Source organism: Haliaeetus leucocephalus, unplaced genomic scaffold (genome assembly GCF_000737465.1).
Source record: "Haliaeetus leucocephalus isolate CR32 unplaced genomic scaffold, Haliaeetus_leucocephalus-4.0 Scaffold168, whole genome shotgun sequence".
Lineage (NCBI taxonomy): Eukaryota > Metazoa > Chordata > Aves > Accipitriformes > Accipitridae > Haliaeetus > Haliaeetus leucocephalus.
In genome coordinates, this window is record NW_010972604.1 from 1419381 (window position 1) to 1445449 (window position 26069).

At 43.0% G+C, this 26069-nt stretch overlaps 1 protein-coding gene across 1 annotated transcript in view; it reads left to right on the forward strand.

The window, feature by feature from the left end:
• The first annotated feature begins 226 nt into the window (after window positions 1-226).
• Window positions 227-26069, forward strand: part of ANTXRL (anthrax toxin receptor-like) — a 58328-nt gene continuing 32485 nt past the window's right edge. Inside the window, exons 1-10 of the mRNA XM_010563525.1 lie at window positions 227-327; window positions 12427-12498; window positions 12632-12703; window positions 14838-14919; window positions 15027-15060; window positions 17034-17113; window positions 17223-17291; window positions 17495-17575; window positions 17678-17738; window positions 24541-24639. Of these exons, the coding sequence (XP_010561827.1) occupies window positions 227-327; window positions 12427-12498; window positions 12632-12703; window positions 14838-14919; window positions 15027-15060; window positions 17034-17113; window positions 17223-17291; window positions 17495-17575; window positions 17678-17738; window positions 24541-24639 (751 nt within the window). The remainder of the gene's footprint in view (window positions 328-12426; window positions 12499-12631; window positions 12704-14837; window positions 14920-15026; window positions 15061-17033; window positions 17114-17222; window positions 17292-17494; window positions 17576-17677; window positions 17739-24540; window positions 24640-26069) is intronic.

Here is a 26069-nt window from a genome sequence, read left to right on the forward strand (position 1 = left end):
GGGCTGCCTTGAGCCTGCAGGGTTGAGCTGGGATCCTGAAGTTAGTGATTTTTTTTTTTTCTTCTTTTTTTTTTTTTTTTTTTTGCCCTCGGGGCTTCCGAAAAGCCCGTAAGGTCTGCAGAGAGAGAGAGAGTGGGGGAGGAGGAAGAATTAAGGAAGGGAAAAGATGGCGAGTTGCAGGAGCAGCGTGGAGAAAGCAGCATTTTTGTGCTGCTGCTTGCTGGCGATGGGGAGCCTAACCTCCTGCGCCCGGCCGGAGGAGGAGGAAGAGCAAGAAGAGCAGCGCTCCTGTCACGGTGCCTTTGATCTGTACTTCGTCCTGGATAAGTAAGTGACAGCTGCATTTAAAAACGTTTATTTACCCTTCACTGCCTCCTCGCAGCAGCAGGGACGTTGTTTTCCCCGTCTCCCCGGGTGCCTTCCCCCACCTCCCCTGGTGCCAAACATGATGTGTGGGGCAGGGTCCTTATTTTTGCTCCCCAAAACTTGCACGTTTCCCTAGCGGAGCACCGTGCTTTATCCTGGGTTAGTTGCATATGTAAACCCGGGAAATCAGGTCGCCTTCAGGTTGTAGCGTGTGGTGTGTGGGCTGTGAGCGTTGGATTTGAGGGGATGTTGGTCAGTGTCCCCAGCACTCCTGGACTTTGGTGTGAAGACTCGGGCTAAGCGCTGAGATGTCACCTGTGGGATGTAGCAGCGCCAGGGCTGTGCAGACCTACCTAAAGTTAAGACTAGACTGCGTGTATGTCGTGGTTGTTTATTTACAGACTCACTGTAAGGTTTTATAAAACTTGTTTCTGCTCAACTTCTTTGGAATTGTCTAAACCTGTGTTTGAGTTACATCTACTAATTAAAATAGGTTAGCAAACACTTTAATGTTAGCCCAATTTAGGTATGGCCAGAGGGTATGGTTAAGCTCACATTTATAGGCATGTTATAGCAAGCACGAGCAAAGTGAGTGGTAAAATGGTGCACCCACTGGTGTTTTAAAGAAGTCACAAATTTCTGTTTCTCCTGGTGCAGTGCTCTGGCTTGACAGCCAAGGGTTCAACTCCAGGACTAAATTGTTAGTCTCCCACATATACTCAGTGTGATGGTTGTGTTATCTAATATATCCTGGGTTACATATGTGAGATGGTATTAAGAAAGACTGAAGCCTTTTCTTCATGATTCTTGCCCACAAGCCAAGTATGAAGTCTGCATTGTGCTGTTTCCCGGTTGGGAGAACTGTTCAGCCCATCAAGCCTTCTGCACAGCCTGCATGATGCAAAAAGCCACCATCACTGAGGAGCCAGTATATTCCCATATTTGAGAAGACAATAAAAAGTATCATTAAGTAGTGAATCTGTTTTTAGAGCAAAAGGATCTGAAAACCAAAGGCATTCTGCCTTTCTAAAAGATGCACTAACACACCATGTGGCCATTGTTTTGTTTTCTTTCACTAAGAGCTTGTTCCTGAAGTAACCTTTGTGTCTAGAAAGAGCTCTGTGGGGGGCTAGTTTTAGTTCTCAAATTAATTCTCACCAGGTTTTCAAGAAGTGACTAGTACTGTTGTTATGCTTGCTTGCCATATTGAATTTTCTGTAACAATAAATGTTGGTGACTGCAATATGGGTTCTCTCTATGACATCATATGTGTCTTCCACAGTGCAATTTCCTTGTTTACAATGGCATTGCATACCCCTAGCGATCAACACACTGCGCTTATATGCAACTTTTCATCTGTAGATCAGAAAGCGCTTTACTGGGGTGGTTGCTGTTATCACTCATGTTGTATTTGGGTAAATCAAGGCAGAGAAGAGAGTGATTTGCTCAGCGTTACTGATACGTTAAACAATAGGAAGTTGGCTGCGTAAGGAAGTTCCTCTTCAGTGTTGTGGACATGAAATCATACATTTTCTTTTAGCAGGCTACAGGTCTTGTATCTTGGCTCAGGTGCTATCCACTCAGTAGAGTGGTCTACTGGAGACCGGACCTGATTATGGTTGAAGTACAAGTCATGCACTTAGGTTCCAGTGGGAAAATTCTCTTTGGCTTCGGTTGCAAACTGAGTCTTTATAAACTTGAGAGTTATACCAAAGAGTTCCTCTTTGGTAAAAAGTTGTTGTGAATGTTTCTGGGCTCCTCATTAGAATCCATCCCTGCTCTTACCAAGTCTGTGACAACATGGTGACAAAGCTGCTTTTGGCCTCAATGATATTGCATTAGAATCCATATGGGTAATATTAGAGTGCCAGATCTTAGGAGCCATAGGTCCCATGCTGGCTGAGGGTGTATTTAGTCCCAGCTGTATTCTGTGACATCTGGCACAGCACAAGGAGCTTTATGGAGGCAGGGAGGATTGACTGAGTGGATAGACTCTGGATCTTGGGACAGTTCACCAGGAAGGTGCTAGATAGCCCATTAGTGTTGAAAAGGGTCAGGGTATTCCTGGTAGGAAGAAGGCAGGAGGCCAGTCAGAAGCAGCTGGTCAAATCTGAAAATGCAGTGGATGCATTTTTTTAGAATTGGATCCATGCTGATACATATTTGCGAAGAATTATGGCTCTAATTTATAATGGGAGAATCCCCAGAAAAGCCCAGCCCTATACACCACAGAGTATCCCCACATGGCCTGGGGATTGCCTCCCTTCATGGGCGCCTTGCCAGTCTGGAGTTAGATGCATTCAGTCTTAATTAGCTGTCTAACAATGGGATTGAAGCATTGGCTCTGTGAAAACTCCAGGCTTTCATCCTGTGACCCTGTAGCATGCTCTTTAACTGAATGACAGGCCTTGTCTCTAGAGTCAACCTGGGTGAACCAAAATGACTTTAAATCTGCTTTGCTTTGCTTCCCCATAGAAAGATGTAATCTCACATCAGTAGGAGGCAAATTGGAAGAAGACAACAAACCTTTCTCCTTATGCATGTAAGCACTGTGCATTACTGCAATGACTTTATTGGGGCGTGATTTTTTCCTTTTCATTCTGCCAGGCAAAGTCTGTGGGGATTTAATCCTGCAGGCAACAACCATCAGATGGAAAAGATCATCTGCTGGTGAAGTTATTGGTATAATATATATCCTGCCAATTAGAAAAAGAAACTCGCCGATTTCTTACCGTTTTTCTCTGCCTGAAGTTGATTGCAGCCCTTTATGTTAACTCCATGGGATAGGCAAGATCAGAGCAGTGGAACTAAGCCTTGGATGCCCAAGAAGCTGGCATGGTGAAAGGGAGAAGCAGCATGTGTGGAAGGGAGACCTGCCACCACCCTCCTTAGGACTGTCTGACCGTGCCAGAACCACATTAGGACTGCCTTTGTCCCTGGGGATGCTTAAATGAGCAAATTTCTTGAAGCTAGGAGAACTGGACATTTGCTGGCTACAGAGGCAGCTGCCTGGAGTCTGCAATCTTGTGCTGTCTGTATGTCATACTTGACAAGTTATGCAGGTTTGAGCTTATTTGGAGCTTTAAAGTATACTGAAGCAGGAGAAATTTTTCTGTTTGCAGCGAAATCACTCCCTCTGCATAAGGTAAGGCAGTAGTATACAGTGCAGCTGGCATACCCATCTCTCCTATGGCATGTGGTAAGATCAAGTCACATGTGATACCAAAGATCCCATGTTTACCTTTAAACAAGCATAGCTTTTAAGCGCAACATAATGGATAGCTGAGTAGTTGTCACTTGTTTTGGTTACTTCATTTGCTTTGGTTATCTAGGCACATGAAGGACTTGTTTCAGTCCCATCCCCAGCTGCCAAGGACAGGTCCTCGCAGGGGTTTGATTGCTTGATTGTCAGGTCTTGTAGTGACATCCTTGTGCTTGAGTATGTAAATAAATCCCTTTCATCCTTTCCTTGCTGTTAACATCCAGCTGTTGTTTGTAATCATATTGAAATCCACTTGCACAGCAGAAAGGATGACTGACCTCTAGTGTTTCTAATTATAACAGTGCCTGGTAGCATTGTTATGATTGTTTATTAGTGCAACAAATAGAAACCCTTTTAAAGTAAGGACTTATAACTGCCCTAAATATCTGCTGCTGGCGATGCTTGACATGACAGATCCAAGCTGCAGAGCTGTCTGTATTTTATAGTTACCAAATATGAAGAAATTTCTTTGATTATTTTTTGACTGTAGGACAGGATAGGAGATGGGGGTGGAGGGGAAGAATGTGAGATAGTCAAAAGTATTTTCTCATTTTTCCTGCTGGGACGTTTGCTAAGAAATTGTTTGGATTTTGAGGAAAATGGAGCTGCACAGCCTTGGGAAAATGTTTTCTTTTTCCATAGCACACACCATGGCAGTGGAGATGTCTTGAGTAAGGCCCTGGCTGTTTTTCTTTTAGAGCAGTGATTATAACTCTTTTTGGGGGGGGAGGCTGGCCTAACTACCCTTTCTGCACTCCTCATCTTCCCCCTGAACTTCTGGATAGTCCCTCTTCATGGTACTCCCATCTCTTGGTCCTACAACAATACTGTGCTCCCAAGAGCATCCATGTCAACAGCAATTTTGGTAAAGACATCAGTATACAATGTGGCCAGCATCTCATTTGTAATCCATTTTCCAGCTGCCTCTCTTTAAACTTGGTAAGCCTTGCTCCAGAGGTGAATGTTGCTGGTGGGGAAGAGCACAACCTCCAATTAGATGGGAAATTAGCTACTCTGTCCCATCTCCTTCCTGGTTTTGGTTTTTGGGTCTGTGTCCCCTTCCCCAATTTCCCCTTGAAAAGCCAGTTTTGGGGGGGGAGGGAGGTGTCGGGAGGGAAACAGGTTGATACTTCCTAATTCACTTCAGGCAAGCCGAAAAGACATCAGAACAAAAGGCATTTCAGGAGCTGCTATTCTGGGCCAGCTTTTATCATTTTAGGGCAACTGTAGTGAATTGCTGATATCCACATACCTTGTTTTTTTCACAATATGCCATATTTAAAGCAAATGCAGAGAGTCTGGTAAACACATTTTGTCATGTGTCGTCCCCCTCGGTCCCCCCTCCCCCCCCGGATGATTTCCTTGCCAATGATTTGAATGAATTTAGCACTCATGAATTACAAGTGCTAGTGAGAACAAGTATATTTGGCCTTAGGCTCTCCCTGTAGCCCTCTGCCTCTCTTCCCCCACCCATGTAGTAGCTCAAGAGTGTTAGGACGGAGCTGGACCTGTGGGAACTTCTGCAGCTTCTCTCTCCGCACTGTCTCAGTCTGATGCTGTTTGGTGGCCTGGTTTTATGCAGTGTGTGAGGAGGGGAAGAGTGTGGCTGACAACATTGTTGTGGTTGGATATAAGACTGCTGGCAAAGATAGGTGCCTGAACACATGTTCTGTCACCTAACTTAATTGCACTTGAAAATCTTGTATTGACTCACTTAAACCACTGCTGAACTCCCTTTTCTGTAAGCAAGAACATCTACCGACTGCAGCCAGACTTCAGTTCATCGTAAGATATAGGACCTGATGCAGGTCAGCTGCCTATTGAGACTGAGAGGAGTTGCTGTCTGAACAAAAGTATCAGCTTTGTTCCTTAGATGGCACTGATTACTATGCATGTATATTTTAAAATGGTTGTCTGTCTGTCTTTCTCCTTTGCTGTCTCTTTTCCCTCTTGTAATGTAACCACATCATCTACATGACACCTCTCATACTCTCCAACTGCCCGTAAGCAATATTCTTTATTGTTTTCAAAACATAATCTGTTGGTATTTTCCCTTTGCATCTTTCTTTGTTGTGGTTATATCACAGCCAGTGCTGTGATTTTCTTACAACCAGGTATAATTGCTTGGAATGTTCCAAAGCAAATTTTTATTCAGCTTCAGACATACCTATGTTATTGGGACCAGGTTTTATTTGTTTGTATTTTGTCTGATATTATTCTGCCACATTTGCCTTTTGGCATAAAAAAATATTCAGGAAAAACAATTCTCCTTCCTTCTGCCCCAAGAAAAAATTTCTTTATAAAACACAAGGCAAAGCTAATGGGTGGTGGTTATTTGACATAAAATGTGTACAGTTAACAGGAAGAAAAAGCCATGGCAGCTTGTCATTTGCAGTCTATTTATGCATGTAACTAAATCTGATTTATTTGGGGCTTGAGCCAAGGAAGTAAACCGTAAGATTCCCACTGACCTAGGATTTTTGTTTGTGTGCACCGAGTGATTGAGAATGTCATTACTTTTGTCTGAGCTTGCAGGCCAAACACTAGTGTGAATTTTGAGTCTGTATGAGGCGTAGTAGGACTGAGCCTTTTCATCTCAAATGCAGGAAAGATGAATTGACGCCTGTGAGTTATTCACAGCTCAAGAGCTCTATCTCCCTGCTCCTGGATATCATTTGCACCTTCTTAAAAGTGTTGCAATGTGACTGGGATTGAGCATGCTGCTTTGCTCCCTGTGTTGTGCTGAAGAGGACTGGGATGCTGAGAGCGGGTCTTCCAGCCCTGCCGTTGCTCAGAGCAGCTCTGGAGCTTTACAGGGAGATTTGAAGTCACTGGATGCAGTCTGAGCGTGGCTTCTGAATTGTACTTTGTGCTTTTTTGTTGGCTGGGAATGTAGCAAGAGCTATAGCACCTGGTGGACAGGACTTGTGGATTAGATGGATTACTGTAGGAACAAAGGGCAATGTTTTGAGGCATGATTTACAGAAGTCTGTAATGTTGCTGCAGACTTTGTCAGTGGTTTTATAGGAGTAAAGCTATCTATAAAATTAGTGGATTTGGTCATGAAACATTCTGGATTCAAGTACTTCGGGTCCTGTGCTTGGGGTGCTGGCCTAGGACTAAAATCTGCTTTCCAGTCACTTCTCTGCATCTTCCCTTCCCCATTCCAGCCTTTGTCTTGTCTGTTAATGTTACAAGTATTCTGAAGCAAGGACTGTCTTGGAATGGCTGTCTCTGCCAGTGTTTCTAATTGCCTCTGAAGCAGATAATATAAACTAGTCCTTCCTTGCCTGGATGAATCACCCAGTCAAGGTCCCTTCCATGCTTGCAAGAAGCATTGTTTGGGAGAGGACTATCCTTGTCACTTTGAATGCTCTGCTGGCTCAGAAGGGAGCAGAGGGGTGGAAGAACATGCGCGTGCGTGTCTGAAGCCACAACAAACTAGATGCCCCAGGGTTTGCTTTTATTGCAGAGCCCTTATTAGCCATGTGCAAGAATTCTGTTGTCTACAATGTGGTTGTGGCCACAAAGAGCTCTCCAAGTAACAGCAACAAAGTGCCACGTTTCTGAGCAATGGGCCATATACAGGGCCACCGTTAGCTCAAAGGGATAGAGACTTACAGGGACCTGCAAACTCAATGGGTGTTGAACTCCCCTGACACCATACTCAAACTGAATCCAGCATCAGTAATAACAGATCTGTTTCTTGCTACAGGATCTGTGGAATTGCTGCCTTCAGCTAATTTGTAACAGAGGCGAATGTGCAAGGGAGTCAGGAATAGGACAAGGAGCAGCTCTGTATCTTCAAAGGGTTTCACTTTCTCACTTTCAGCAGGGAGGAAAGGCTTTGGGCCTTCTCTTTGTGTACACGTGATGATAAAAATATTTACTGTTTCGGTAGTGCTGGGGTTTTAACTTTCACTGCTAAGCTGCATGTCTGATGTATATTGCACTAGGTTGATCTGTAATAGGCTCTTGACAGTGAGTTGAGCTGTAACTGTGAATCACATATGCCCTAGGACAGACACCTTACAACTGACCCTCCTGGTTTTTGCCTGCTGACGTAACTGGGCTGAGAGCAGCAGCTCATATGCCAGGACTGTGCTGCTTGATTTCTCTGGGCTCCAGCTTCCACCGCCTCTGGGAGCCTGTTAGGAAAGAAGAGGTTTCTGGCCCATCTTGCACTTTGTTGTCTTCACAAACAGCAAGTGAAATACCTCAGATTGGGGTAGGCATGACTCTAACATGCTCGCTGTTTTTATACCGACATAGAGCTCCACTAAGCTGGAAGGAGTCACTCCAAAGTAAGCAGGAGCAGAATCAAGCCTTGCAATCACATCACTTCCTTCCACCCCCAGAAATACTCACTGACCTCCTCTTTTCCCCTCCCATCAAGCGGTAGCAATGTGAAATTCAGGAAAACAGCGGCAGCAGGAGCTGCAGCAGCAGCTGCTCCTCCAAGCTGAGTCCCGATGAGGCCGGGAGCACATTCTTTCCTATGTTGTGGTTTGCTGACTTTTCTCTTTGTCTCGTGTGTAATGGGAACAGAGCTCATGGAGCGGGGAGCGTGCTCACAACAAATGGCTCCTGTGGGTTTTTTCACTTTGCTTGCACCTTATTCTGATCCCAGTTGTATAGGTATGAACCTGGGGAAATTCTGCTATTTCTCTGGACTCGCTCCAGGTTCACTCCAGCAGAACAGGCAGCAGAAACAGGCCTTGAAATAGTTTCTGCAATGCTCTGGCTGCCCACAGCAGCTGTTTATTGCTTTGCATTTTCCTTCGCTGTCAGAGTTATGTAATGTCCAAGGGCTGAAGCGTCACCATCCCGTTTGGCTCTGAAAGGCACACGAACTGCTTGTAAGCTGTGGGTACTATCCACAAAGGTTTTTGGCTTGTGGGCCTTGGGCCATTTTGATTGATGTGAGGCATTGAACCAGGTGGACGATGACTGAGAGCAGGAAATCTCTAAGGTACGAGTCAACAAGATAGGTCTGGCTGTAACATAGTCTTTCTTTGCAGACAGCCACAGGGCTGGCTTGGTGGATCTGTTGATACAAACCTCCACAGCAGGATACATAGGGTTCCTTGGCTGCACCACTTCCCCATGGCTTCTCCTAGTTACTGGTGAGGGTGGGCGAGTGTGTGTCAGGTGCCCAGTGCTTTTTCTGCACAGCACTGATCTTTTCCATGCTTCATTTATTCTTTCCTCATTATTCAGAAGTCTTCACAGTTCCTCTTAAATCTTACAGGAGTGTATCATTTGGTGGCCAAACAGGCTACACAAGGTATCTCTTTGTGGTTATTTACTGGTGGCACTTTGGGACAACATGCCAACTCTGTCCAAGGCTCCTATTAGCACAGGTATGCTGATTAACAGGAGTTTGTTCATAGTTACGGTGAGGTTCTAAGAGAAACAACAAAAGCACCGAAACTGCTGTAAAAATCATGCTGTGTGAATGTCCAAGAATAACCTGTAGCATAGAGCATCACTGAAAGACCCAGTGCTTTCTCTGGGCTTGGTAACTGTGGAGTTAAAAATGAGTATAGTTTTCAAGCATTGGCCGTGGTCAGAAAGAAGCTTAGAGTATGCTTGGAGCCTCCCACTTGCCATGGGAAACCAAGGCAAAAACCTCCTAGTCTGATCAAGCTGTGAAGGGCAGCAAGTTAGTTTATGCTGCCAGCAGAAGTGATTCTGTGGTGTGAAAGATCCCAAAAGCAGTGAAATGCCTCGGTATTTCTAATAGTGTTGGGCAATTTCTGTTCGTCAGTGTTGGGAGTAATATTTGACAGCATTTGGCAGCTTAGTATATTGTTTAGCAAGCATTTTAATGTTGTAATTTTTTGTTTAATTTGCCATTAACACCGCCATTGCTGGTGGTATGGGGACAGGTCTCTGGGACAAACAAAGGAAACTATCAGTACAAACCCCAGAAGCCTCCAAAACATATATATATGAAACAGCAAATAAAAATACTTTACAAACAGGGATATTTAGAGGCCAGCTTGGGTAGGAGGGAGGGGAAATCAGGTTCTTCTATAAGCCAGGCCACCCCCACTGGTGTTCGTGAGGGTTTTGACATGACTGGCATTGGTGGCATTTGAGCATCATTTGCAGTGGGAAGTGACACACCGGGGCTTGGAGGCTTGTGGTGGGAAAGTGATTAAGTGCTGACCACTTCACTGGTACTCTTTATATGGGATTTTGAAACAGTAATGTTTTCTGGCTAGTACTTCTATCTGGCTTTGACACTTCCCATTTGATAGGTTGGGACGCTTTGACACTTCCCAGCTGATAAGCAACATGTGGGTGCAGAATTTCTCCTAGGGGAGGAGGAGACCCACTGCCATGCTGAAGTACCCCTGCTCAACAGGGTCGTAGCTCGGTCATGCAGAGTTGGGCACTCTGAGAGCACAGTATGCTTCCTGTGAAGACTAGCCTGTGACAGAGACCTCCCTAGCTTTTCAGAGGTGGGCATCTACAGATTTATTACAACTAATTCTTAGTCTCACTGGCTGTACCCTTTCCAAGAAGGGGTGTTTCATTATAGTCAGAGTACATGAAAGTGCATAGTATTAGGGTTATCGTGCATTTTCACTTTAAAAGTCTTCATGTTTTTTCCACCATCAGTGGCTTATGATTTTCTTGAATTTTCAGTGTCCAGGCTGTTTTACCAAGCTGGTTTTTGCATGAGGGGTAGATTAAAAAAAGGGGGGGGGAGGATGTAATTCTGGCAGTCCTAAGAAGGTACTGGACATTATGATTTGTTGCTGTTATAGAGAAAATTCATTGCTACTTTCTTTTTTGGATTGCATCAGTGCCTCTGCAGCTGGCAGTAGAAATTTGATACCTCATCCAAAATAGGTCCGTCTTTTCCAAGTAAGAACTGTGGCTATTCTATGTAGGGAAGTGACTCCGTTGGAAATCGCAGGAATTGGATTTAAGTGGAATGGCAAGCTCAGAATGAAACTGAAAGAGTCAACTACAGGGGGTTGAAGAATTAAAAATAAATAAATTGGGAGCTGTAAATGCATCTTGCATAGATTCAAGGAAAATCTCTTTGAGTTCATCATGTTTAGAGACTTAGCCTGGGACTTTCAGAATAATCCTGGAGAATTATAGGTGTTGAACTGCCTCAGATCCCTTTTGGAAAAGCAGTCTTAAAAGTACATACCTCACATCAGTACGGATTAGTTTTTAATGATGAGAAAAGGGCTCATTTGCTAATAGTGCCAGCACCTTACATTGGTGCTGTTCACAAATATATAAACATGTCACTGCGTAGCGCAAATAAATCAGAGACTGCAGAGGATCCAGACCCTTGGGTTGAGCAGTCCCCAGTGCTTTGTTGCCTTCCCTCAGTGCCTGGAAATTTCTTCATTCTTTGATACCCAGTTTGTTCTGTGAATGAATCACCAGTTCTCCAGAAGAGCAGTGTGAAAGCACAGGATTACATGAGCAACCATATTCTAGTTTATGTACTTCAGGGGTCTCCTTTTTGTCCTTGTCCCTTTATCTTTGCTCTTCTCCTCCACTCCACCAGCACTGTTGCAGAGCAGGCAGTACCATATTATATTGCACACATGGGCTTCTGTAAGCTGATCTGTACCTGACATACAGGGGCAGGAGTGACTGGCATAGGGTCGCTTGGAAAGCCCATAGTAGAGCTGAGAATTGTAATACGGGATCATTTTCTCACCTTTTTTATACATTTACACAGAAAAAATGTCTTAACAGCAGTAGAAGAAACCTACTGCTTTACAGTAGTTAAATTTCAGAATTTTTTTAGTTCTGCGTCTAAGCCTCTGTGATCCTTCTGTATGTGCTGCTTTTTATTTTTCTTTCTGTCTAAGACACCTGATACATGAGTTTGCCTAGCAAGGAAAGCAAACAAGCCATTCTTTCTTAAACACCACAGTCCTAGGGAGGGCTTTTAAAAGCATTGACTTCTCATGATTCTTAGTCTTTTTAATGGCTTGAAAGGGTATGGCATAGATGCACATGGTAGAAATCACTGTCATTTACTGTAGAGTTGCTATGTGCAAGGCTCTGTTTGAGGTCTGAGTCCCACTGGACTGTGGGGGTCCCTGAGAATGTAAGACTAAGCAGAAAAAAGCCAGGGAGTGCCAGTAATGCAGTTTTATATATTAGGAATGGCAGCATGAACGTGTAAATTCGTGCATGTAACTAAGTTGCCCAAGTTTTCACAAGAAATCTGTAACGGAGCCAGGGATTGACTGTCCAGAATGCTAGTCCAGCGAATTAGCTACGAGTACTGCCTTTCCCTTCTGAATTACTTCAAAAGCTTTCTCTTTTGAAACAAACAGTAATTCATGCAAACATTCTCCCACGCATTCTAGGAGAATAGAATATCAGTCAAGAATTTCTGTGTGGCTGCAAGGGCAGAGCTGTGCTCTAGGAAAGTAAATAATCTGCTAGCAGATGATTTAGTGAAGTCAAGTAAAATTAAACTAGAAGAAAATATTTATATTTTTATGTTATAAAAGGAATAAAAACAGATAGAAGTTACTGATCTTGTTTCAAAATTGTATGGTAAACCATTTCAGACCTATTTCTACTTCCCTTTGAGTCAGTGGGTTTTGTCATGATGGTTCCTGTTACAGCTTCCAGCACAACTGCTGTAGAAGCCTCAACAGAATTAGCTGCCTAGACTGTAGACCTCTATGTAATTTGTGTCCCTAACCACCTTCGGAGAAGCCCAAGCTTAAAATTCAGAATGGAACAAGGAATTTCACTGTGAAATAAGATTAGTGTAATCAATTATGTTTTGTATGCAGGTCTGGAAGTGTCAGAAATCATTGGACTGAGATTTACTCTTTTGTGGAAAGCCTAGCTGAGAAGTTCATAAGGTAAAGTTTTCTTAAGATGATATTTTAATTTGCTATATATATAATTTATTTCTTCCTTCACTGCTTCTTAGCAAATGAAAATCTGAAGTAATGTGTGTGTGTGACGTGGATCTGGCTTGTTCTTCTGTTTCAGTCCAATGTTGCGGATGTCTTTCATAGTTTTTTCTTCACGAGGCACTACAGTCATGAAACTAACAGAAAACAGGCAAGTACTCCCCACAGCTTTCATCCAGAAATACTCTCCCTCCCTCCTCTCAAGCAGCAAGTGGCCCCAAAACCAGAATTCGGAGGTCTGTCTTGGTCCTTGGTGTGGCACCAACTCAGGGACCAAATGAAATCCTTTCCACCAGTCCCAACTGGAAGAGAGCTTAGAATGCCTTTGGGTCTCCCATTACCATTTTGTTTTCAGCCTTATGAGAGAAAGGCAGCACTGGGCTGTCTGTTTTTATCGCAGCATTTTGGGGAGAAACTGCATTTCCGGTCAAGGATTCATGTACATCCTCACTATCCCCAGCTATCCAAATAAGGGCAGGTTTTGTGTAAGAGATCTCAGACCCTGCGCTGATGAGCAAAAGACTGTACAAAAGTCACACAGTGCCCTTCGAAGTGACCAAAGCCTGGCCAGCAGCCGGTCATACCCAGTGCTGGAGCACTACCTCACCAGGCTGTCGCACCCCTCTCCTGGGCTGCCTTCAGACAGCACCTGTGCCAGAAGTGGTTTGCAAAGCCAAGCAACAGGCTTCTTAAGAAGAGAGTCTGAGGCTGGAGCAAAATTCTTGTTGCCACCTTCACAACCAAATCCTCTTTTTTAAAAAAAAAAAAAAAACCCCCAACCCCCCCCCCCCCCCCCCCCCCCCCCCCCAAAAAACCAGAACAAAAACCCCAAATAATTTTGGATTTAATTTGTCTCATGCACAGAAATCACTGTCATGGAGGTGTTTCTAAGTATTTTCTTTCATTTCAGCTTGAAGCCCTTGCTTTTGCTACTGCTTCTGTCTGTGTGAGAGGGCCTCAGTACTACGGTGCACCCTATAAATAAAGGGAGCTCTGGAGCAGTCTTGAAAGAACAACCCCCTCTCCATTTTGTACTCCAGGGCCTCATCCAAAGCCAGAAACCCCGCAGGGGTCTTGTATTTCTGTTGGCTCCACTGAGTTTTGGCTCAGGTCTCCATCTTGTACCTTGGTGACAGAGCTCAAACTTGCTTACTTCTCCCAGGCAGATTTGCTCTTTGCAAAGTGGAAAGTAGACAGGAACCCTGTGGCAATATGTTGAACATGGTATTAGAATGTTCCCTCTCCAAAACTCCTGTTCTCTGCATGGATCACCATGTGTGTATTTTCAGCTCATTTTATATCTTGAAAGGGTAAAAATGTGCTTTTTTTGCCCGAAGGACATCCCCAGTCCCAGCTCCTGATTTTTACCTTCATCCCACATAGACTTCTGTTTCCTCTGTAATTGGGGCTGTGCCACCTAAAATGCCCAGTTGCAAAATGGAGATTAGAGAGGTTCTCACTATCCTTTTAAAAAAAGGATGCCCCATAGCATCTGGGGCTGATGTTTGGACTGCCTACATCTTGCCTGTTGAATATTTGTGCCTTATTTGCCTTATTTTGAAAATTGCCTTATTATGAAAACTTCGCCAAGGATTAGGGTCTTTTAGTGATCAGTGATCAATTAAATGATTAATTTGCCTGAGCGATCCTCTTGGTTAACAAGTATTTGTGGAGTAAGAAGCTATGCAACAGGGGTCATGGAATCAAAGTCCCTTTCTTACCAGGGAGCAATCTGTGCCCCAGGAAGGTTGGTCAGTTCCTGGTGTAGGATAGGAAATTCTCACCATTCCCATCCTGTTCTCTTGTCTTTTGGCCTCTGTCTTTATAATGGAAAAGTCCTAATCTCAACTGTCCTGATGATTGATTGAATATGGAGTTTTTATTTGTCCTGTTTTCATGACAGGGTCATAAGCTTTTAAATTCTCATTCTGTCTGCAGTTTGTCAGACTTTAATATCTGGCATTTGCTTTAATTCAATCTTATGCTGACTGACAGTATACCAGAATGAGGGAGCAGGGACAGAACTGCACCCTTAAAATGTGTTAACCCTAACATTGTATCCTATGTCCAGTTTTGTGCTCCCATGGGTGTTTGGCTGAAAACTGTGGGTTTTGAAAAATCTTGGTTTTACCGGTGTTTTAGCTGATGTGTATGCACTCTGTTTAATGTATTGACAGGGTGGATAATCTAGCTGTGGCACAGGAATATCTCAAAAAAAGAAAAAAAACCTTTTTTTTATATTTCCCCCCCCCCCCCTTTTTTTTTGTTTTTTTTTTAATCCAAAGGGAAGCCATAAGACGAGGGCTCGACATTCTTCAGTATGAAGTGCCTGGAGGAGACACGTTCATGCATGAAGGATTTAAAAGGGTACACGTCACAGTACCTCTTTTCTTTGATTTATATATATAAACTTTGCTTTGCTTGCTGCGAGTGTACTCAAGAGCTAACTAACAATGTTCTACACTTTGTTGCAGGCAAATGAGCAGATTTACCACGAAACCTACGGAGGTATGTGTTATATATCACTCATGTTATAGATCTGCATCGAAAAGGCAGGGATGATAGTTCTTTATGTGACCTGCAGTAAACCCGCCAAAAGAAGAGTTGGAGAAGGAATTGGTGTTACACAATCATTACATTCTGTTTTGACTACAGCCCTACTTTTAAATGCGTGATTCATGGTTTATTAAGACCAGAGGAGACCAGTATGATCACAGATATGACCCAGTGCAGAATACAAACCAAAGCATTACAGCCAGAACTGCCAGTCCTGCACCCAGGGGACAGGAACACCCAGATTTTCCTGTGCCCTTCTGTCCTGACGCACTCAGCTCTGTCTGCCTTGTGTGCCCAAGTCCTTGTTCTCATTCGCATAGGTATGAATGCAAGCAGCTGAGATTTTTGCATCAGTGTGAATGATTTGGGATCAGATTCCGATTCCGAAAATGTAAATTTTCACTAAATTTCGAGAGGGAAATGTATTTGTGGTTTTTTTGTCTGTGCCAAAAGAAGGCCTAATTAGTTAAACTGAACACTTCTTGCCTGGTTTGTACCCTGGTGTGAGGTTGTTCTCGTTTGTGGGCTGATGGTCTCTTTGGAAGACGGAGAAATGGGTCAGTGCCTTTTTAATGAAATAGGCTGTGAGAGTAGAGTCTTCAGCAGCAACTCTGCATGGCTTCTCAGGCACTTCTGCCAGTGAAATCAAGAGTCCTGAGGAGTCCAACTGAAAACTATTTTACCTCTTCATAACATGTAACTAAGAACTAATCAACTATTCCGTAAGTTGATTAGGAAGGAAAAAGTAGTAGATGAAATCTGGATTTATAAGCTAAAATATTGGGGAAGAAATAAGTGTTCAAAAGACAACAAAATAAGATCTCCAATTTTTCAGCCTTTTGCAAGCATGCTGGGCAGAAAAAAGAAATGAGGAATACAGGAATCCAAGCTATTTCCCCCCCCCAGGTTGCAGGTCATTTTTTTAAGATTTATGTCTGTGTCTGACATGACATGGGAAGGACCGCATGGCATAAGAAACATGTCAGAACTAATCAGTCTTTGATTTCAGACAGTATGGGGAAAGACACTTGAAATTGTAACATTATTTTGAAAAATAACAAATACTTCCCTGAAAGTAACATGTATGTGTATTAGTTACTTTGCTTAATAACTATTGAAACAGAATGGTTTATTGAACCATAGGATGCATATCAATTTGGTTTAATTTTGTTAACATGTTGTATTTTTCTAGGTAGTATTGTATTCTATACTGGATTACATATATAGCTATCCTAAGTCTATGCAACCTTTTCACTTAAGCTTAGGTGGGATATGAAATGTCTTATCACAAGGCATGAATTTTCTGCAATGGACCCAATTTTAAGGTTTTCACATGCTTAGTATTCCTATGAACTTCACTGACAGCTCTTCTTGCTCAAGAAGTGTAGGACTGAAACCCTCTATAGAAGCACATTTCCTGCCATGTTCTGTGGGGTTGTTCCTTGAAAGTCTGCTGGAGGGGAAGGTAGGATGGCAGGAAAGTTCCTTTTGCAGAGGTATCTCCTGCCATAATCTCTGGGCAAGGTTTGTATAGAGACATGTTGGTCAAGAGAAGAGAGACAACCTCTCCTTCTCCACAGATGCATTTTACCACTTCTCCACACAAAGGGTCTAGATGTAATCTTGGTAAGTGCTATATTTTACTCGGAACAGAGAAATTTGCGCGGGGACCTTGTTAGAGCAGTGTTTCCCCCTTTAGTGATGCTTGTGATATGAAGGTGCACAGGTTTTGGCTTACTGAATGCTGCTGTGCATCTGACCTTCAGCTGGTATATTTCCAGTAAAGTCCATACAAATCAGGCTGAGAGTCTGGCCTTATGCCTTTGCGTTTATTTGGCAGCAAAAAGGAATGCCTCACTTCAAACTTTTTTTTCATTGCTGAATCTTGTCATACGTATGCAATCTGTTAACTATCCTCCATGTAGGAGTTCGGACCGCTAGCGTGATTATTGCTCTGACGGATGGAGAATTGCAAGATGTTCAGTTTTATTATGCAGAACAAGAAGTAAGTCACCTTCACGTTTACCCAGACTAGATTATGTCAAACCTGTAGGCATTTACTGCTGGCTCCACTGATTATATGGCTTTGCACTTAATGGCAATTTTTTTTTTAGGCCAACAGAGCCAGAAGCTTTGGAGCTATTGTTTATTGTGTTGGAGTGAAAGATTTCAATGAAACTCAGGTAACTTTGCTTGCTTTCTTCTTGGTTTGTTTTTCTGTTATAGCAGTGCACAAGTAACAGCATCCGATGAAGGCATTTATTTAATTACTTGAGGCATAAATCGTTTTGTGTCAGTATGATGTCTTTTAGCAAGTATGAAAGGGCCCAGTTTTGTTCACTGTAATTTTGTTTTCCTCATGATTTATGATTGTCTTTCTTTGCAGCTGTCAACAATTGCTGACAGCATCGATCATGTTTTTCCAGTTACAGGAGGCTTTTATGCCCTGAGAGGAACAATTGATTCAGTAAGTTGGGTATTCTGAAACCCAGAAAAGGGCACCCTTTCCTGTATTAATAAAGCATACATAAAAATGTTTGCCAAAAATGCCATTATCTAAATCTTTTAGATTCTCAAGAAATCTTGCATTGAGATCCTAGCGGCTGAACCATCGAGCGTTTGTGCAGGAGGTAAGTTTCCACAAGAGCCATGTGATAAGGCAAATGAATGACAATGATGAAATGTCAGTAACTACCTAACGTGGTATTGGAGCTGAAGCCCGTGGATGTGTTAGAGCATCCCCTCAGGCCGTGGCTAAAGCCCAGTGTGTTCCTTCTCACTCGAGGAAAAAAATTGTGCCGATAAACATGTAGCTGCTGCTGCTGAATGCCAGCTTGGAGAGTTGAGTGAGGTAGCACTCAGGGAATTGAGGATACTGCTTTTTAAAATATCTGAGAGAAGGAGGAGACAGAAGTGATGTAAAGCCAGACTGCCAGAGGTGCTTCCGGGTCTAAAAGTGATGTCTCACAAATTTCTGGAAAGACTGCATTCCTGGGATCTGCTAGGACTTGAGAGCAGTTAGAACAAGATTTTGCAAAACATTCACAGAAATTTCACGTTTATTGAACCAGATATAACTAACTGCATAGGCCAAGGTACCTGACGTGTTTTCCAAAGTACTAATGTTTTACTTATTTGCAATGAAAGAACCGTTAGTGTAGATGGTAAACGTGAAGAATCCCCAGAGGAGCTGTTGATAATTTTATGCCTTTCATGTCTAGCATATTTAACTTGGATTTGTTCTGGTTTACGTTAGCAGTTCACTTGCTGTGTTTTTGTCTACTTAAGAGGCTATTGCAGCAGAGTAAGAGTGACACCATAAGTTTGCTGGAAGGTACAGTTTACAGCATGGTTATTTAGATCTGATGTTTACTGTCTTGTGTTCATTTCCTTACACACTGTAAAAATGAGCACATAAAAATAAAATAGCAATGATGCATGAAAGCTGACCTTGAAAACAGATAAAAATAGGAAACTCGGGAAAAATCTAATAAATATCACAGAGAAGAGAAATTGTTCATTTCATTTCCACATGTCAATCACAATATGATCTTGCCCTGAGTATTTCAATTTAAAATGAAATATCCTTGTATCTTTTGAACTATTCCTAAATATATAATTGTGGACTAGATGTTTGTGATAAAATCTGTGGAAAAATTAAAAAAAAGGAATTATTTTGCTTTTAAAAAGCTCCTTGGAGTTGATAAAAAACAATTTTAAGGCTTTAACGTTTCAAAGCTTTTTTATTTCATAGTGATAAATTCTGGGGTTTTTTGCTTGCTTATTGTATACCAGGCAATTTTTTGTGCAACAGCTTATTGCGAGCGTTCCTGTTCACCAAAAATTGCATTTAGCTACATGAAAATGTAAGTTTTCCAATAGGATGGATATCAGTAGTATTCTTGTGATTGTTTGGAACAATGTTAAGAATAATGGAAAGTTGAATTTTAAACCATTTTTTCAGATGAAAATTTGAAAATATTTTTGTAAAGTATTTGAGAAAATAAATTTTCAAGAAACACTTTGATTTTCAGAAATGTATATATTTCAACAAAAAGTAAAATTTCTCTTTTTCAAAAGGAATCAGTTTGATTCCAGATTCATGAGTTCAAACCACTTCATTTTTTGCCAAGCTTTCTAGGTAACTAGTTTATCACAAATGTGATTAAAAATACACAGGTACACTTAAAAATAGTTTGCCCTCCTTTTAAAAAAAAATGTTACATTACTTTCATCTGTAGAAGTTTTTCAGTGTCTTTGTGGCTTTCAGATCAGACAGAACCTGTTTCTGTGTATTGCTGCTGATTCAGCGAAATACCAGCACTTGTTTCACTTAAATTCTGAGGTTTGTTCTGTCCCTCTTGACAAAGACACCCAGCAAAGGCAGGCACACTATGGTGCTGAATCACCAGGGCATGAAGACTTGGATCTCGCGTGCTTGAAGCTTTGCGTGTAGCAGCAGGAAGCTTGAAAGTAGGAGGAAGCCAAAACTGCAGCTCCGAATGGTGCATACTGTTGCTGTGGGTTAAATGGTCTCCAGCACCAATAATCAGGCCTTTAATAACTTTTGAGTCTAGTCCTGCAAATCTTACCTGAAATGAACCCCTGCAAGAGGTTTGGCAGTGTGAGGCTGCAAATATTTGCACCTGTGCTTGGCTTTATTATCCTTTATTATCCCACTTACTTCAACATAGCCAGAGGTTCATCTTTATAGCTGTGTGCACCACTGTCTCCTGAAAGGAATCTCCTGGGATTGAACAACTTTTTTTCATGGTAGTGTGAATCCAGACCCTGAATCCAGTTCACTGGACAGTCAGATGTAGTTCTCTATATGTAATGTGATTTATTTTTTTTAGTGTACTTTATTTGGACTTTAACGTAAAAAAAATACCGAAGCCTATGAAGTCATCTCAGAATTTTTATGCATTTTAAATGTGGGTAATTACTAATATCGTTTACTGATAATGTGTAGGTAAGGTATATAGCCATTTGAATCCTATATAAAAATATAAATACACCTGCATTTAGAATGGGCTGAAAATTAGAACATAAGATTTTCTAGAAATGCAATATTCCCTCCTCTTTTTTTGCGAACTTAGGAATTATGTTTTGGGTTTTTTAAATGCATAATTTAAATTTGAATTTCAAAATTTTGATCATAAAGTAGTAGACCTTTTGAAAGAGCGCAATGTATTATCACATTCTCCAGCAAAGAAGCTTGCTTGTTTACAGTTGAAATGTGGCTCTGTCCATGGTTTTTGTATGAAACTTATCTGAGTGAGGAGGTGATCATTGGTTTGGCTTTTATTCAGTGTTATTACTAATTTTTAGAATCTAATATGAGATCCTGAGGGCTTTGTGTTCCTCAGTGGAAGCCAGTTGTGGCTTAGAGCAGATTGACCCACTCCTTGTAACTGTTCTTGCAACTTGTAATTACCACTGTGCTGGTGATTACTGGTGATCTCGGCTTCATTTTTGACTTGCCAGAGGTTTAGTAAAATGCTGATGAAATGATTTCCACGTGGTGACAATTCCAGTTGGGACTCTGGCTCTCTGTGACGAAGCTATCTGGCAAGTCCATTTACAAACTGATCTCGTCACTTCGTGACAGCTATCTGATGCTTAATGCTTTTTGACCCTGCAAATTCATTGTCCCCAGTGTGGAGCAATGTAGTTGGGTCCTTCCTGTTCCCTCTGATTTAAAGCGACCAAGACATGCAGCCTGTAAACAGGCTATCAGTGCAGAATCAGAGGTGCTTCATATCCTGTTTGACAGCATCATTGCTTTGATTATGCTTACGGTACGCAGATGTGATTGAAAGGTTTTGCTGGATGTGGCATCCTACTGGCCACATCAACTACCAGGTGTGGATGCAAGCCGTCAGCTTCTCATCAGAGTCACAGAAGCGAAGCCGACAGCGCAGCCAGCGCACACCAGCTTCAACCTACCATCTCGCTGCCAGCGCCGCCCGGTTATTTCAGTGCTGACCTTTTTCCCTTCGCTGTCTTGTCAAAAGCTACAATCTACGATCTGACAGTAACTAAGGAAGAAAAGGACGCGGCCAGAGCCAAAGCGCAAAATTAAATGGAATTAGCCATTTCAACAGACCATCATCCAGAATACATTAATGCTCTGGAGCATCCGAAGGGGCAGGCTTCTTAACAGCAGCAACCAAGTCCACTACCAGCTGTTTACATTTCCATGCAAGTCTGGTATTGGAACTATATTGTCAGCTTGTGTTGGTGGACAGGTTACTACTCAGTCAGTTGTTCACGACTGACTGTGCAGAGTGGCAGTGATGGTGAAAAGAAGGGCAGGAGAGGTAAAGTGTCTTGACAAGACTAAACTTCTAGATGTAGCTTTTACCTTTGACGTTTTGTGTTGAAAATCTCTTACTTGCTGTATGTTTTTAAAGCCACTGAAATAGCTATCAGCAAAGCCTTTGTGGTTGCTGCCTTTTAAGACCATTAGTTCAGGATTGGGGAAAAAACAAAACCTAAGTGCAATTTTATTTCAGCAAGCTGCCTTTATAATATAAAATTGGGGGGGGGGGGCGGGGAATAAATTATCATTTTAGCTGGGTGTTCAAGTCACTGTGTAGTGGGCTGCCTACAAGCAAGTCTGGGGTAATGTGTGGTCCCAGGCAGGTAGTTCTGGCATGTGGGCAGAGACACAGTTGCCCTTGGGGCTGGCCATGACTCTCAGCTCTGGCGAAAAAAGGGATGCTCATCAAGAATAACTCTCCCCATATCAGCTGGGCTAGATGTGGAATGGCTCAAGGCATGAATCAGACCTAGAGTAACTCCAGATTCTTACTGGAGTAAGCAGCAGCTGAACCTGCCCTACGGTCCATTTTTATTTAATTTCAGTAGTGCCGTCCACTCCCAGTGGGAACCAGGAGTTATAACTCTTCTCTTAAAAAAAGAGGCCAAATTCTGATGCTGGCTTTGTGTGTTTGGTTCTTGATGTGCTCAGTGAGGTCTCAAATTTGATCATCTTTCTTCAGCAAAGTGCCAAAGCATGTTTCACTTTAAAATGCGCTCCAGTAGATATTTTCTTTTTCCCTTCCTAAAATATCTACTCCAATTCCCATGTTCCTTACAGCCTGTGTCAGTTCAGAGCACTGCTCTAAGGGAAGGTTACCATGAGGAAAACCAGAGTGTGGGTTTCCAGCGTTTGACCATAACTGGTGCATGCCCTTGTCCAATTCACCTGTAGTTGCAGTAGACTTCAGTGTAGTGAGAATGTGTATTTGGCAAGAACAAGCTGTTTGTATGGAAAAGTTAAAGCACTCCACATCCTCATGCTAACTTGCCTTGCAGTAACTTGATAGTGAAGAGCAGGCAGACTAAGCTGAATATGTATTTCAGCCACCTTTGGGCCTCACATAGTGTAATCCAATAACAAGTCCTTCCTCCAAAGCATACAAATAACATGGCAGTGCATCATATGAAATGTTATCAAAAGCCAGATCTCGCATCACTAAAAACTAGGTACGGCTCCCCTCAATCCTATCAACGTTGTTTTCCTCTCATTTTTAATATGTTGGTCAAAATATAATTGCTAATGCATATGGACTTGTTCAGTTTTACTTGCTGCTAGTGGAGCACTTCTGTGCAGTTTATTCTTATTTTTCTATGCATACCTTGAAGATTAATTAGTCCTGTGTTGTGCTGGTATTCCCCTGGTACTGGGCTGGTCTCAAACTCAAATGCTGCTCAGTGGCTGGTATAAGTGAGCTCTGTGGAGCATTTAGCTAAAGCAGGAGATTCATGTGTGAAGGTGCAACTTCTGTGCTTTCACTTCTGCGTGCCACGGATCTCTGCTGTCAGCTGGCTTCTTGCATGTAGCATCAAAGGGAGTTTCAAAAAAAACATTTGGCACAGGACAAATTTGTAATGTCTCTCCACCTGCCTGTGCTAAGGATGTTATCTCTGTGGACAGTGTAGCAGCTACAATGCATTTTGTGACCTAGAGGGAAGTTTCCCTTGCCACTTCCCCTCCTGGTGCATCTTGTGCCTGCCTTGGCATTTCAGGCTGGCCCCAAGAGGAAGGAGACACTGGCTCTATGTCAGGCTCCACCTGTGTAAAGTAAAAGGGAAGGAAGAGCAGCAAACTGTTGTGTTGTGCTGTTACCAGAGCTCCGAGAAGTGTTACCGTATAGGTTACTAAGAAGTAATTTTAAAAGCTTGCTGTGGAGAAGCTGAGAAACCAAACCAGGCTTCTTTAATACTTTCTTCCTCAAATTACGTTTCCTGTTTCTAACTGTCCTGGGTACACTGACTCTAGGGGGTTTCATGATAGACATGAACTCACCTGATGCTACCATGACTTGTCTCTGTCCCTTCCCTTCTGCACATTTCTATTCCCAGCAGATGCTCAACCGGGCAGATCACCTTACTGATCTCTCTGGCAACAAACAGAGGGTTATTTTTCAGGTGTGTGAGCGAGCTCAGTGCACTGCAACATGATCAGTGGTGCCAACAGTGGAGGGCACGCACAGTTGGGATCTCACTTCTGACAGCAGCCTTCCTAGGTTGGCTTTACTCAGATGTGAAACTGCTCTATCAGTGAAAAGACCATTGAAAAGTTGGCTGAAAAAACTGACAATGCTCTTCCTGCTTGAATGAACAAATCACAGTTGCTTATCACAGTAATGACAAAAATCACAGGTGTCCCCCCTGCCCCCATCAGGACTGAAGCAAGAGAAGTTGAGAGCAGCTGAAGGGCAGTTTTAGGAGCACTTGCTGTGGCCAGCAGACAGTGTGTCTGATGTGGCAGGTCTCTTGTGCCACTGGTGGTTTCTGCTGCTGGGGCAGGGGTGTGGGGGAAGAGCACAAAGAAAATCACGGCACCTGGGTCTTTAATTATTCCCATGCACAGCAGATGCGAAGGGGGCTGTGCACAGGCTCAGTTCTTGTAGGGACTGAAAGATTGTATTTTTCCAGGACTTGTAACAGATGCAAAGCTTCCTCTCTGATTCACAGAGGGGTTATGAGGGGAGTCCTGTTTGTCTGCATCTGTCTGAACAGAGCTGCTGCTGAAAGCCAAGTGCCATCTGCTGTGGAGATAGGAGGAAGGACTGGTGCTTATGGTTAGCAAAGGTATCTGGCCAAAGAGCCATGGAGGCACCATGACATGACATCAGCCATGTCAGGCTCACAGTATTACTGTGGTACCTTTTAATTAAGGCATTGGTGGTCAATGGGGTGCCTGCGGGCACAACCTTGAGACGAGTGTTGCTCTGTGAAGCACCAGTGCCATTACAGCACCTTGACCATTGCTGCTGAATATCAAAAGTGTCAGTGTGAATGTTTTGTTTCAGGCATAGGGTAGAGAACAGCCATTGTCATGTTGTAATTCAGATAGCTCTGGAAGGAAATGCAGTATTTGAGCTATTTTTCATTACTCTTCTGTATTTTTACTTACAGAATCATTTCAAGTTGTGGTAAGAGGCAACGGCTTTTATCATGCAAGAAACATCGACCAGGTACTCTGCAGCTTCAAGCTCAATGACAGCCTTACTATCAGTAAGTTTGCAGGCTGATGATTCCAGTGCCCCCTGTGGCTCTGTCACCTCATGAGTGACAGAGGTGAAACAGCCCACCTCTCGTCCATGTTGGGGGAGTCCTTGCAGTGGATTTGAGGGGAGCTGGGTAGGGATCTGCACGTAACAGAAGCTTGAAATGCATCTTTACTCAGTTCTGCAACCTGTGGGCATTGTGTCGCGAGGGCTTATGTGGGGTGTGCTGCTGCACAATGAATTCAGTGTCATTGTAATGGTGCACGTGGGTGATGCATATGGCTAGTGAGGACTGGGTATCAGGTTTTAAGAGGGAGAAATAAAATTGCTCCCTATTCCCTTGTTCATCACCAGTAAAAACAAATAATGCTATCTTGATCCCTTGGTTGTGTCTTCAGGCTCTTTATTCACCAATTCAGGAGACAGGCCTGCTTGATTCGTCTCTGACGCCAGTTGCTGGTCTCGTTGCAGCGAGCGTGTAATGCAGAAATTCCCTGTCATCGCTGTGCTAAAACAAGGTCTTTTGTTTGCTGTCTCAGCAGCCAGGCAAAGGACTGAATGGCCAAAAAAGATTGAGTGTCCAGTTTCTCAGCAGTCCTCTCTTATTCCTGAGAAACCATGTATGTCTGGCAGGGTGAAGCATGGCATGGGGAGGGGAACTTTGCTCCTTTTCTGTATATGCTGCCCTTGTTGGCTGAGCACAGTAGAGGCTTTCATATCCTGTCGCGGTCAGACTGGTGCCTTCCCTAGCAGTGAATTCACTTACAAGAGGGAGCACATGAATTGCTCCTTCATTTCCCATCCTAGTTGCCTACGTGGAGGCTGCATTAAATAAACTCTGGTGGTCTCATTCTCATTCCACTTACAGATGCTGTTTGCCAGGGGTTTATTTCTTGTCGTTTACCAGATAGACAGACTTTTGAGTTTTTTTCCTTCCTTGTCCCTAATGCACTGGCACCTTGACTGGACTTCACACAGTGAGTGTGACCTGGGCCTGGAAGTACACAGGAGGAAAACTACCCTAATTCCACATCTCCTCCATGCTGTGTTCTCCTTGGGTTAGGTCTGCAACAGATGTTGTGTTGAGACACTGGTCTATGCTGGCTGGCTTTTTTCCCCTCAGACTGGCTTTAAAACATATCACTATAATTTCCATGGTCTCATCTCTGCCAAAACAGGAAAATGAGCTTTGTCTTCAGGTGTGCTTGGGGTGGGTGAAGCATGAAAGAACGACTCTCATATCTGTTGTTTCTCAAGTTAATTTTTCGTAGGTAGAAAGAGTAATCAAGCCTCTGAGGTTTAAATAATCTGGCAGCTTTTACCAGCCCCTAATTCACTTGGGTTGGACTTTTGTGAACCAGTCTTTCTCTGCACTAGCACCTTAGCTGCTTGGGGCCATTCGGAGCTAAGGTGTGGTGACTTGTCTGCTCTTGTGCC